General features: G+C 34.7%; 1 protein-coding gene across 2 annotated transcripts in view; it reads right to left on the reverse strand.

The window, feature by feature from the left end:
* The window catches only part of LOC150094638 (tRNA-splicing endonuclease subunit Sen2-like), a 114,056-nt gene that overhangs the window by 60,864 nt on the left and 39,149 nt on the right, over positions 1–14,043 (reverse strand). For both annotated transcript variants that reach the window (XR_016550146.1, XM_090411325.1), the window contains exons 4-5: positions 11,529–11,585; positions 3,008–3,149 (exon numbers count right to left, since the gene is read on the reverse strand). Coding sequence is in view for 1 of the 2 variants with exons in the window: in XM_090411325.1 (XP_090267451.1) it covers positions 3,008–3,149; positions 11,529–11,585 (199 nt within the window). In the remaining variant the exon portion in view is untranslated. The remainder of the gene's footprint in view (positions 1–3,007; positions 3,150–11,528; positions 11,586–14,043) is intronic.

Raw genomic sequence — 14,043 nt, forward strand, 5'->3', positions numbered from 1 at the left:
CTTTAGAACAGTTTCCAGATATGCTTTTAAAAGTAGGAACACTGTATTGAAACAGAGGAAAATATTTCAAAAGGGTGTGTTCCCTATAGTTCATAAGCTTTTTTATATATTTTAAATAAATTTTAAGTCCCAGAACTTTTTGAACAAACCTCAATGCCACTGTCAAACATTAGAGACTGACAGTTCATAGAAATATCTCATTATGAAGCTTGACACACTATTATATACAGATGATCAAGTACTCTGGCTAGTAATGAAGATAAACTGCAATATTCTGTGCACCGCTTACTTGCTACTACATCTTACTGCTGAAAAATTTAATATGCCATTATCAACTGTAAAAACCAAAATTATTGTCTTTCCAATATAGAAATCAGTTTGTGTGGCCAGCTTGGTTCACTGAGTGGTTAGTGTATCCTTTCTCCAACCAACAGGCTGTAGGTTTGAATCCTGCTATGGGCATTGATGTTTGTAACTGTCTTCAGGTAGGAGATGAATTTCACCACTTGATTTGAGACCACTGCCGTGACAAAGAAAGAAATGCCCTGTTTATTGTAGGCCTAAAGTGGCTTCTTTGAAAAAGTTCCATGTTTGGTCTTCAGAGTAGAGTTTCTGGACAAAGTAAATAATGAATAAAAAATTATAAAAATTAACTAAAAAAAAAGAAGAAAATGCTTAGCCCACCACAGTACTAATGTACTATAGGTTTAAAAATTTCATGGGTGGGAAGCACATAAAAAGTAAACTGCTTCAACTATCTTGGTTATGGTCTCAACTTACACAGCAGAAATTGACGATGATAATAAAATTCAAAAGTAAACAAAAGGGTACTTAGAATAATTACTTAAATATTTAATAACTTAAATAATTATGAATAAAATGATCAAATACAGCTTACATCAACTGAAATGAAATTCATCAGAACTGCAGGATATATGTTACTAGACACCAGATGAAAAACAAAGATATAATGAAAAAACTAAATATGGTACCTGCAATAGTTTATTTAGTAACATAGACATTTATGGGTACAGCACGTAAACAGAATGGACAAGACCAAGATACCTCAACATGTCCTTCAATACATCAGACCTGCTACTGGACAGGATGATGATGATGATGATGATAATAATAATGTTTTATTTATCAACATGATACAAACATTTTAAATACTACTGAAGTCAAGTTGGTTAGTTGATTTGCGGTTTTATGGCACAAGGAGAGCAAAGGACATACTGTGCAATGACACAGGTTACAACATAACATAGGGTATTAACAAATAAATAAATAGTTATGAGAAAAATTAGTGAATAGGATAAAATGTATGTATAAAGTGTTAAGTATTTGTATATAAAAGACTAATAAATAGTTATAAAGATAGATAAAGTATACATACAAAACACAGAGTATCTCTATATTAAAGGTATTAATAAATAGTTACATATAAGAAGGTATTGATAAATAGTTATCTATACAAGGTATTAAAAATAGTTACATATACAAGGAATTAATAAATAGTTATAAGAAGATCACTGAGTAAATAAAATGTATGCACAAGATTTAGTGTCTACAATGCAGTATCTATGAACAAATTTATAACCAAACGTGTGTAAACAAATTAATTCTTCTTTATAAAAATGTCGTGCAATTTGTCTGAGTTTGATAACATCTGCTTGAGCTTACAGGACCTGGCCAAATAAGTAAAAATGTCATTCCTCTCTCATGTGAAGTGACAGCACTCCACCAGAATATGACTAATGGTCAGACAGGTGTTGCATTTCTCATAGCTAGGTGGGTCATCATGGAGCCTAGCAAACACAACTTCCTCTTTTCTGTTCCTACGTTGACTAGAATACCAATTCTTAATTTCAGGCATAATCTCATGCAATCTGTTTGCCAGTGCTTCCTACCAAAGGTATTGCCACTGGGCAATTAACTTTGATCTTAAAAACTGTTTGTAATCAAGTATATGGTACTGTCAAACAGTATGTCAAAAAACCATGAGCTCATCTGGCAACTGCATTTGCGATGTCATTTCCCTCAATTCCAAAGTGACTGGGAATCCAACACAACCAAACATCAAAATTGAGGTTCTTTATTTTGTACAAAAGTTGTAACATTCACTAAGCACTGGATATGGATTATACACCAGAGAGAAGATAGCCTGTAAGGAACTCAAAGAGTCTATAAATTACACACCTTTGGTAGGCATTTTTTTTTTATATGCACATGAGCAAGCTGAATGGCATGCAACTCTGCTATATAATTACTGTAATTTGAGTGGGATCTAGTTGGAGATAGTAATATTAGGAAACACAGCAGCACAGCCAACAGAAATCTCTGATCTTGAACTATCAGTATAGATGAGCAAGAAATCAGAGTGGGCTGCTCTGTGTGCATTAAACAACTGAAGGTAGACAGGTGGTGTATGAGACTTCTGTAGTTGAAAAAGTGAACGGTTGCAAGATGGGGTGCAAGCCTGCCATGGAGGAATGCCATTTTGCTTGGTGCAGGTAATGTTGTCAACATTCATGCAGTAGCTTCCACAGCCTCTCTAACAAGCATACCAAAAGGACAAATGGCAGTTTGATGTGTGTGATACTGGTCTTCCTAATGTACAGAAAAGAGACTAGTCCATGTAGAATGATCTGTAAGGGACTTTATTTTTAGAGAATAATTAAGAGACATTTGTTTTGGTTTAAATGATAGGGGAGGTTCCATTTGATTCAACATAAAGACTTTGAAGAGTAATGTGCAGAAAGTATAGCTATCCAGATACCCTGATGATGGATAGAGAGTCCAACTGAAAGAAGTCCAAACTATAAGCAGGCTATGTTGAATAATCAAATCATGATATTATTTGTTGTTGTTGTTTTAGATATGAAATCCCCCAAAAAGGTTTCTGGCTTTGTTGTGTGAAGGATTTTGATTACTTTTCTCTATACATCTACAAAACATTCACAGATATCCAATAACACGATATACTTATATATACTCATATACTTACAGAAGTCTGATCCATATTTCAAACCAGATCTAACAACCCAACCTTTACTGCGAAAATGATGATATACTGCATACATCACAGGAAAACTAATGCCAGCAGATCTATCACAAAATTGGTTCCACATTTCCTCTACTGTCAGCATCTAATATGAAGAGAAATTTACACACACACACTTAAAAAGTGAAAGTAACAAGACCTAGCATATAAATGAAAGAATTATGGAAACTATATTTTACTATTTTTAATGTGATTCTTACTCCCTACTTCCAAAAAGGATAGTTCTTGATTAATCATCTCATGAAGTCTTCATACTTCAAAAGATCAATGATAGATTGCTCTGGTATAATAAATCATAACCTGGTGTGGGCACACTAGACATTTGTTTGTTTGAGGTTGGTATGGGACAGCATTAGAGTAGATAATTTTTATTGTTTGGCAAGACCACCACCACCCTGTTTAGTGGGGGTGTGAAGTGCTTTGAAAAACACATTTGGTCTCTAGTTACCAAGTTTTCCTTGGTAACTAACTGTATGTCCCCCCCCTCATCCCACCACAATGTAAAAAAAATTCGCAAGCATTCGTCCATTGCCTCATTGTGATAGCTTCCGTCTAAAAGATAAATATCAGTGAAATAATAATATAAAAATGATGTATTTATTTTCATATGCTATTTCTCAACGCAGTCTCTCTCTCACTCTCAATGCATTGTCTTCACCATATAACAAATTTTTCAAAACTGTCATATTACTATGACAGCTTTGAAAAATTTTTGAAAAATCCTTTAAATTGTTTTCAGAACCATTTTCACACATACACTCTAAATTATTTCATCATTTCAAATTGATACTCTTGAGATGATGTCTTCAATTTAGTCAAAAAACAGAAATTTGATGAAGCCAAGTCAGGGTTATAGGGTTCGACAACTTCAGGTCTGATTCCTTTGATAGCCACTGATGTAAACATGCTCTTGTGCAGCCTCATGTTGTCATAATGCAAAAGAAATGACTGTTCATCAGAACAAACATAATTAATTCAACTTTCTCAAGAGCCTCACAATGCTTTTTGAATTTATGGTCTCCCCTTCTGTATGTGAGTAACAGACAGATAAAATGGCACAGGATTAGAACAATCTAAAATCCTCTAAACAGTTTCTATCCTCCAGAGGCAGATTGAAGAGCAACAGGTTCCTCTCTCCAATGTCAAGTTGGTAACCAGTATTTTAGACAGGATTAGCCACCATGATCAGGAAGAAAGGCTTGTATATTCTCTCTCTCTCTCTTTCTGGGTATGTGTCTGACATGGCTGTTTTGTGAGATGAAAAATCTGAATTTCCAGGAGGGAAACCTGCCGTGGTTGCCAAAAGTGAATTAGCACAACATGCCTTGGATAAAGATCATTTCATCAGATGGAAGAAAAATCCAAGTAACTGCAATAATCTCAATTGAAATTACTAAAACCATTCATAGAAGTGGCTAAAGTTCCAGTGATAACTGCAACAGAACTGACAGTGCGATTTTAAAAAAATTCTTGTTGAACTAATTCATCTTCCCATTACTACAAGGAGTGCAACTTTCACTTCTAGCTGCATGCAAGTGACTGTTATGTCATTTCATTTTCTGTCTTTCTGGAGCAAATAAATTTTTAAGTTATTTATTTTATGCCTGTTCTACACAGTTATTTTTCCAGAAAACTTTAACATGAGTGATCACGTGGAAATAGAATCACTCATGTTAAATGGAAATATGATTCAACATCCTTTCAAAAAAACTATTATTTTTCTGATTTCAAGGCCAATAAAAATGCCCTCCTTTAAATTTTACTATTGCCTTATAAATTTGTTCCTCAAATGAATAAATAAATCATTAACATTCCTCGTTCCTGCATTAACAAGTTTTAATTAGTCCCACCAATGAATGCAGCAGTAAGAAAAATTGTGGAATAATTATTAAGGTTTGATCCATGACATATTTTACTAATGATATAAAATTTTGTCTTAAAAGCTGCTGTTTGAAAATATGACTGTTTTTGGCCATCCTGTTCACAGAAAAAGCAGCAACAGTATTTAATGCAATAGAATAATATGACACTGTCTTAAATGGATCAAATGACTTAAAAGAGGTTAAGTTTCATGTGCAAGATGATATGAAAGAACTGACAAAAGAGAAGGACAAAAGAATCAACACCGTAAAGTTAGTAGCCACAGCATGACAGGAGTAAGCTGAGCTGAGGCAACTGCAATTACAAATGATTCAGTGAAGAGACTGTAGAAGAAATGGATGCAGAATGTTATTGTTTAGGATAATTTTCATCACTGAAAGGATTTGTACTTGCAAGAAAAATTGCTTAGAGGAATTGTTATTAAGTGATAGAGAACATGAGCATTCCAGGAAACTGGATGGGTTTGAATGAAAACATGGACATTAAGGGGTCATAATTATGAGTGTAATGACAATAGAGAGAAATGATAGTAAGTTAGAGATAAGCCCAGAAATGGGAGTGAAAGAAAAGTCAAGAAAGAAAAAAAAAAGAAAACTATAAAAATATATTCAAGGATTTTAATGGAGAAAACTCCAGTTACTTATTAGAGCTGGCCAACTCTGCCATGGGATCCTTAGGGGTCTCATGCCGGTCCCAAGTCTGGATAAAGGAGGAGGGTTAGTCAGATGAGTGTCGATGCTCTGACCGTAAAGAAAAAACATGATTGTTATCCGATGCCTATATGATCAAAGACAACTAAAACACACCAGCTCGGACATCACCCCCGACGAACAAGGTCCACGATACCAATCGAGTGATTAGGGTTGGATTAAAAAGTGGGATACCAAAAGGAAACAGAAACTAACAGAACTATTATCAGTAGGAACATGGAATGTACGGACACTTTGGATGTCAGGAAAACTATAATTACTTCTTGAAGAAATGAACAGATATCGGTGTGATATACTAGCACTGGCAGAGATATTACAGGAGAGATAAATGGATGCAAAGTCATATGGTCAGGGCTTGACACCAAGCATGAAGCAGGAGTTGGTTTCCTTTTTAACAAAAAAAGCTGGAAAGGCACTGTTGGGCTAAAAACCGGTCTCAATTCCTGAAGTATGAATGAATCATAGTATCAAGATTTCAAGCAAAACCACTTAATATGTCAACAGACCACATCTGACAGCAAATGAGGATATTGACTTATTTTACAAAGATCTGACAGAGACAACAGAAATAATACCAAAGCAAGATGTACTAATTATTGAAGGAGATTGGAATGCTACAATTGGAATAGATAATGATGGTAGGGAAAGCATCATGGGAAAATATGGTTTTGGAGAAAGAAATGAATAAAGTGAAAAAATGTTAGAATTTGCTGCTGACCACGAGATGATGATGATCTGTAACACAAGATTCCAGCAAAAAGAGTATAGAAAATGGACATGGCGATCAAAATGATGGGAAAAGCAAGAACATGTTCGATATGATTACGATTGGTATCGTGGACCTTGGCGATAGAAGATGCAGTTGAAGAAACAGTACCAGAAGAAGAAGAGAAGATCAAGAAGAAGTGGATTGGACAAGAAACACTGAAGTTAATAAGGAGAAGAGAATGTTAGAGATAAGAAGGGATACTTCAGAAGAAATAGAGGGGCAATACAGAAGAAAGAGTAATGAGGTGAAAAAAGCAGTCAGAATGGATAACATTAAATGCCTGCGGGGTTAGCCTAGTGACTTTGCACTTCGCAACCATATGACTGGGGAAGGAGTGTCCCAGGTTCGATTCCCGTCGAAGACGTGAGGAATTTGAGGATCTTCCTCAGCCATAGCCAAGTTAGCCGATCTTGGGCGCAGGCAGTAGGGTTTTTTCCACCAGTTTATCTGGCATTTTTCATCCCGCAAGCAGGCAAACCAGCCCTGCGAACATACACTGCTACAGTCAAAAATATATTCCCCCCCCCCCCAGCAGCAGGCTAGGTGAGAGGTCGGTTGGGAGTGGTACTAACAAGAAGTCGCATTTAAGTAACATGCTGACCCTGCATATGAAGCAGGAATAACACATAGTGAAAGAAGAATGGATAACATTAAATGATTAGAACCCCAATGCAATAATATAGAATAGCACTATGGAGAAGAGCATAAAACTAGGGAGATGCACAAACAGATTAGAACCCATTAATAGAAGGTGGCAACCAAAACAGACCACACTTAAAGATGAAAAAGCCAAAGTATTAATGAATAAAGATAAAATTGTACAGCAGTGGTCAAGATACTGTAGTGAATTACATGAAGAAAAACTACATTTAGATAGCTTTGGGAAACTGATTGAAGAATTGAAGCAGATATCACCACCATGTAATGAGTATGATATGGACATTTTAAGAGGAGAGGTATAAAAAGCAATAAGATGGCTAAAACACAACAAGAGTCCTGATAATGATAACATCATTGGAGAAATGATTAAATATGGTGGCAAAAGTATGGTCACAGAAATGCACCAACTATGTCATATGGTATGGAAAGAAGGAAAAATGCCAGAGGAGTGAGTGAGATCGATATTAGTGACATTATACAAGAAAGGAAATAGGATAGAATGTAAAAATTATAGAACAATAGCTTTGACAAGTCACCTTGGTAAGGTGATGATGATATTGACAGAAAGATTGAGAACACAATTGGAAGCATACCTTGCAGACAAGCAAGCAGGATTTAGAAAAGATAGAACTACAATTCAAGAGATTTTGACAATGCAGTTAATAGCAGAGAAAACTAGGAGAAAAAAACAAAAACACATATACTTGCTTTGATTTTCAGAAGGCATTTGACAGTATCAACCAGAAAGTGACATTAGCAGTGCTAGAATCCTATAAAACTGATAGAAAAATAATAGCTATATTAAAAGATGTTTATAAGAATGCAGTTGCAGCAGTTAGAATAGGTGATGATTCAGGGAAATGGTTTAGAGCAAGCAGAGGTACTAGACAGGGAGACCCAATATCACCAAGCATTTTCATCACACATTTAGAAAGAGCAATGGATAAAATGAAGGAAGATGCAAAAGAAATATTGGTACATGAGATGAGAATTAACAATCTGAGATTTACGGATGATGTTATTATTGAAGAAGACGAAAGAGAACTACAAAAAACATTGAAACTGTTAAATGAGGAAGGGAAGAGATTTGGACTTATGAATTTGGAAAAAAAAAAACAAAGGCAATGGTATTTGGTTAGAACATGAAACAAAAGATACAAGTGGATGGAACTGATATAGAAAATGTACAACAATTCACATATTTGGGAAGTAAAATGACATATGATTTGAACAGTAAAAAAGAAATAAAGATCAGGATTGCAAAGGGAAAAACAAATCTGAAGGCCACAGATAACATCTGGAAAAGTAACATGATCAGCATGCAAACAAAACTAAGCGTGCTGGAAACATGCATCTTTAGCAGTGTACTGTATGAATCTGAAATGTGGGTAATAAATAAGGAATCAAGAAAAATCATTTTGGCATTTGAAAGAACTTGTTACAGGAAGATTCTAAGAATAGGATGGGTACAGAAAATCACGAATGAAGAGCATTATCGGAAGATATAACCAAAGGAGAATCTAATGCAGAAGATTATAAAACAGAAGTGCAATTATTTGGGCACATCTGCAGAATGAGTGAGGACCGGAAGATAAAGATAATGTTTGGTATTATTGATGGTTTAAACAGAAGAGGTAGACCATACAGAGAATGGATAGACGACATAAAGAACTGGTGTGGAATGGGTGTACAGAAACTGTGACACTGTGCAAAGAAAGGTGAAAGAAGATAGTGAAGGAGGCATCAGACACTAACGGGCAGGGAGCCCATGGTTTGCGATGATGATGACAGTCATTAGATTGGAGGTTTACTGATACACCAATGCCAGAAATATCAGAAATATTGCTAATATTTCAGATATATTAATAAAGAGCGACCAAAAACATCAGTGAAACCTGCGACATGGATTTGATCTACACCATTAAAAGATCTTCCATTTTGGCAATAAGATTGTTAAGTTTATGGATAACTATAAAATAAACTAGTGTAGCAATTCACTTTTTAATGCTGACCTTCATACCATATCCATTACAACAGTTATTCAATTTAGTCAGGGACTCTTGCAAACTTGTAGCGGATTTATTTAGAAGTATAACATCGTCCGCATAAAGCAAAGAGCTGACATTAACATCTCCAATTCTGATATCATGTTTAATACCACTTTCCTCCATAATGTGATCCATATAGATAATGAATAAGAGAGGGGATAATGTACATCCTTGTCTCACACCAGATTTAACATTAAACCATCTTCCTGTACTTCCTTCAATTCTAACTGCCGACTTACAACTCAAATAAAGACTAAGTATTGCTTGATATAATGCCCCATTGACACCATATAACTGTAGCGTATTGAATAGCTTCTCTCTTGGCACCTTGTCATATGCCTTTTCCAGATGGAAAAAACTTAACTACAGATCTTTGTTATATTCCCATGCTTTCTCAACTATTTGTCGTAAAATGAAGATCTGATCCTGACAGCCTCTATTTGGCTTGAATCCAGCTTGTTCTTCACCAAGCTTTTCTTCCACAATTCTTCTCAACCGTTTCTCAAGTATGCTTGTATATATCTTGCCAGGAACACTCTGTAGGTAAATACCTCTATAATTCTCACATTCAGTTTTATTTCCCTTTTTATATATGGGTACTATTAGAGCTCTACTCCAGTCATCAGGAATTCACCTCTGTCCACGCTTTCTGAACTATGCAGTGCATCCACTGTAAGACTTTTATACCACCATATTTCAGCATTTCTGGTCGAATATCATCTACTCCTGTGCCTTTCCACATTTCAAGCCTTTGATGGCTTTTTCTACTTCAAGTATGGATATGTATTCCTGGTGAGTGTTTTTTACCACTGTGCTGTCATCACTGCTTGCTTCATTCAGCAATTTTTCAAAGTAATTACTCCATACTTCAAGGATATCTTTTTCTCCTGTTTTCGTGTAACCTTTATCATCTCTAACTCCTTTTACAGCACTCTTTCCTCCATTTCTAAGTTTCTTGAACAACCTCCAGAATATCTTATCACCTTCTTGATATTTATTTTCTATATTCTTGCCAAAGTCCTCCCATGACTTTTGTTTAGCTAGTTTTACAAACTGTTTAGGTTTCTTACATTTGTCTCTGTATTCTCTAAGAGCACAAGCTGACTTATTTCCCAGGAACTTTTGATATGCTTTCTTCTTTTCCTTCACTGCCTCTTTAACTTCCTGTGTCCACCATGGAGTTCTGATTTTTCTATCCTTGAAGACAACCTCACCACATGCCTCTCTGGCTGAATCAATCAGGGTTTTCTTCAAGGCTTGCCACTGAATCTCCAAGGTTTGGTTCATGTTCTCAGACTCTCATTTTTTCTTCAATAATCTTTGTGTATTTCAGTCTACTGGTCACATCTAAGAGCTGCTCAACTTTTATTCGCTTTAAAACTTTGTTACATGTTATTCTCTTCAATACAAAATTCAATTTTATCCTGCTCAAGACTAAATAGTGATCGCTTCCAATTTCAAGTCCTCTGTAAACTCTGGTGTCCTGCACCAGGAAGAAAACATCACTATCAACAATAACATAGTCAATGAGACTTTTCTTATTCCTTGTCTCTTCTCTCCATGTGAATTTGTGCACATTTTTAAGTTAGAACATGGTGTTAGTAATAACCAGTCCATGTCCTGAGCAGAAATCCAACAGGTATTTGCCATTATTATTAGTTTTGCTCTTTTCTCCAAATTTTCCCAAAATATTTTTGTATGGCTGACAATCATTTCCTACTCTGCTATTTAGATCCCCAACAAGGACCAACTTTTCCTTTTTCATTGTGTTAGTTGCTTTTCTAAAGCATCAAAAAATTCTTCCACTTCTACCTTAGTAGAACCTTCTGTGGGACCATAGGCACAAATAAGTCTCATTGTCCAATTCCCCATTCTGATATTTCACTCTACTTGAGACTGCCTACCATTCAAGAAGATTACCCTCGTATTTTGTGTTGAATACTATGGCTACTCCTTCTTTTCCTTGATTGTCATTTCCTGAATATAACATTTTGTATTTATTGTTCAGAAAGATCTCACCAGTTTACTGTGTTGTTGATGGTAAAGCTTGACTCGCAATGCATGTAAGGTGAGATCCATAGCACTTCAGTCTTATCAGAATGATGAATCCATTCAGTCTTCCTTATATCCATCAACTCATCAGTAGAAATAATGAGATTATGCAAATATCATGTGATTCTAGCACCAATTGCCCACTGGTGTTGGAATTTTGTACTTTTTGCTTTTTTCTGTAAATCAAAACCCCATGTCCCAGAGTATAGTTACACCAAGTCTGGTTGGATTTCGTCCAATATACATTTTTTGCTACAGGGCTCTGAGCACCTCTTCTTTAATTATGGCCACCCTATATATTCCAAAATATTTCTATTTCTAAAAATCTTAAAACACAGACTTACATTTTCTTCTTCATCCAGAACAATTAGACAACCAAGTCCATATGCAAGGAAGAAAGCCTGTTGAAAAACAAATTATACATGAGATGGTCATATTCTTCAGAATATAAATTAAGTCACATTATAAAGCTCACTGCAAGAGGATAGAAGCCAGTTAATGTGATGATTTTCAGTGCCAAAAGATAGGTTTTTTTTGGGAAGTATTTAGTGACAATTAAGTCATCCTTTTTGTATCATTATATTTATGAATGTTTGTTTAATAAACTGTAAGGGGATATTTGTGCCTATTTTTCTGATTTTCAAAAGTTTATATTTGTTTTTTTTGTACATTGTACTGTGTATCATAACGCTGATGCGGAAAACAACAGCAGGCAATTTCAATATGCATGATTATATTTGCTGCAGCATATACAAAATGTATGGCCTTCACAGAACAAGAAATTTCTGAAAGGAGAATGTGTTTGTTGAAAGTGTTTTGTGAACAAATACCAGAAGCATGAAGGGAGCCATTTCTCGTGGACACAGTCGCACTGACTTGGGAGCATCGCATTCCTCCAATTTATACCAGCTACAAACATGACTTGTTACTTGTTACATGCCATGATGCACCTTTATCATGAGGATGTCCACTGACTTCTTTCCAAGAAAAGTACTTTGTACTTCTTTTTATGAAAACTTAATTCTCAAATGCTTGAACTTGAATAAATAAATATTTTAGAAGTGTCTTACTTTTTTCATATAATTCACAACACACCCCAATCATACCTGAATTTTCCTGAAAAATATTAAGACTGTGTATATTATGCATTTCTTTTTAAAAATTTTATGGAATTTTTTAAAAAACCTTTTTATTATCCCGACGTTTCAATCTTCACATCAAGATCATCATCTGGAATATATATAAATATACAGGACAAGCTGAGTTACATTATTAACTGTAAGCTAGAGAAACAATGATTTGATCACATGTTATTCTACTGGCATGACCTCTGGTGAAAAAAAAAAAAAAAAAGTATAGTTTCTGGGAAAATTCCCATGCTACTCCTCTTAAACACTATTATTATAATTACGGCTATTATAGCCTGTTTTTGTTTAGGAGTGTTCCCTTATTTTAAATACATTGGCTACTATTACTCAAAAAAGGGTATATATATTTTAGGGCATTATGGGTGAGTATAGAAAGCAATTATAGCAGAATAAAAGAGGTGGAAAAATTTTGTACATACCTTGTTTTGATACCAGGATGTCTTCCAATTTCATGATCCTGCTGAAGATTGTTTATAATGAGGGGGTGGGTGTTTTGACGCGGGAAAAATAAATTTGGAAACCCGGGTTTTGTATTAATAATATATATTATTGTGTGCTCCAGTTTTCCCATAAGTAAACCCTTCCCCTTTGCTCCCCCCCCCAAAAAAAAAGTGCCCTTAAACACAATTATATATATATATTTATATATATATATATATTATTAATACAAACCCCAGGTTTCCAAATTTATTTTTTCCACGTCAAAACACTCCCCCCCCCCCCCCAATTATAAACCATGATACTTCAGCAGTATCATGAAATTGACATCCTAGTAGTATGAAAACAAGGTATGTACAAAGATTTTCCACCTCTTTTATTCTGCTATAATTGCATTCTATACTCACCCATAATGCCCTAAAATATATATACCCTTTTTTTGAGTAATAGTAGCCAATGTATTTTAGGAGTGTCCCTTATTTTAAAATAAGGGACACTCCTAAACAAAAACAGGCTATAATAGCCATAATTATAATAAAAAGAAAAAAAAAATTATATATATATATTATAAATTACATCAAGCTAAATCTATTTTACGATGACAGGAATAAACATTCTTTCAGATGGTTTTCTTTCAGAAACAATTGGTGTCCTATTTTTAGTATTACAATTCTTATTTTTGATTTACAATACTGGATTTTCTACAGTCCTGTTTATAGTTGTTCTAAGAACAACTGGATTTTCTACAGTCCTGTTTATAGTTGTTCTAAGAACAACTATAAACAGGACTGTAGAAAATCCAGTATTGTAAATCAAAAATAAGAATTGTAATGCTGAAAATATGACACCAATTGTTTCTGAAAGAATGTTTATTCCTGTCATCGTAAAATAGAATTTAGCTTGATGTAATTTATAATATATATATATGTGTGTGTGTGTGTGTGTGTGTGTGTGTGTGTGTGTGTGTTTTCCACCAGAGGTCATGCCAGTAGAATTTCTCCAGTTTACAGTTAATGATGTAACTCAGCTTGTCCTGTATATTTATGTATGCTCCAGATGATGATCTTGATGTGAAGATCGAAATGTCGGGATAATAAAAAAGTTTTTTTTAACACGGTTGTAAATTCCGTAAAATTTTTAAAATGAATGCTGATCACCGTGTAACTCTAAAAGAAAGGTGTATATTATGCCAACTACTCAACAATTTTGCACTCAGGAGCAGAATATGAAAGCTAACCTCTGGTGGTTAAATATGACCTATCAGTAAAGGGTA

The sequence above is a fragment of the Typopeltis vanoorti genome, chromosome 21 (genome assembly GCF_054136105.1).
Source record: "Typopeltis vanoorti isolate ZY-2024b chromosome 21, IOZ_Tvanoo_1.0, whole genome shotgun sequence".
In the NCBI taxonomy this organism is placed as follows: Eukaryota; Metazoa; Arthropoda; class Arachnida; order Uropygi; family Thelyphonidae; genus Typopeltis; species Typopeltis vanoorti.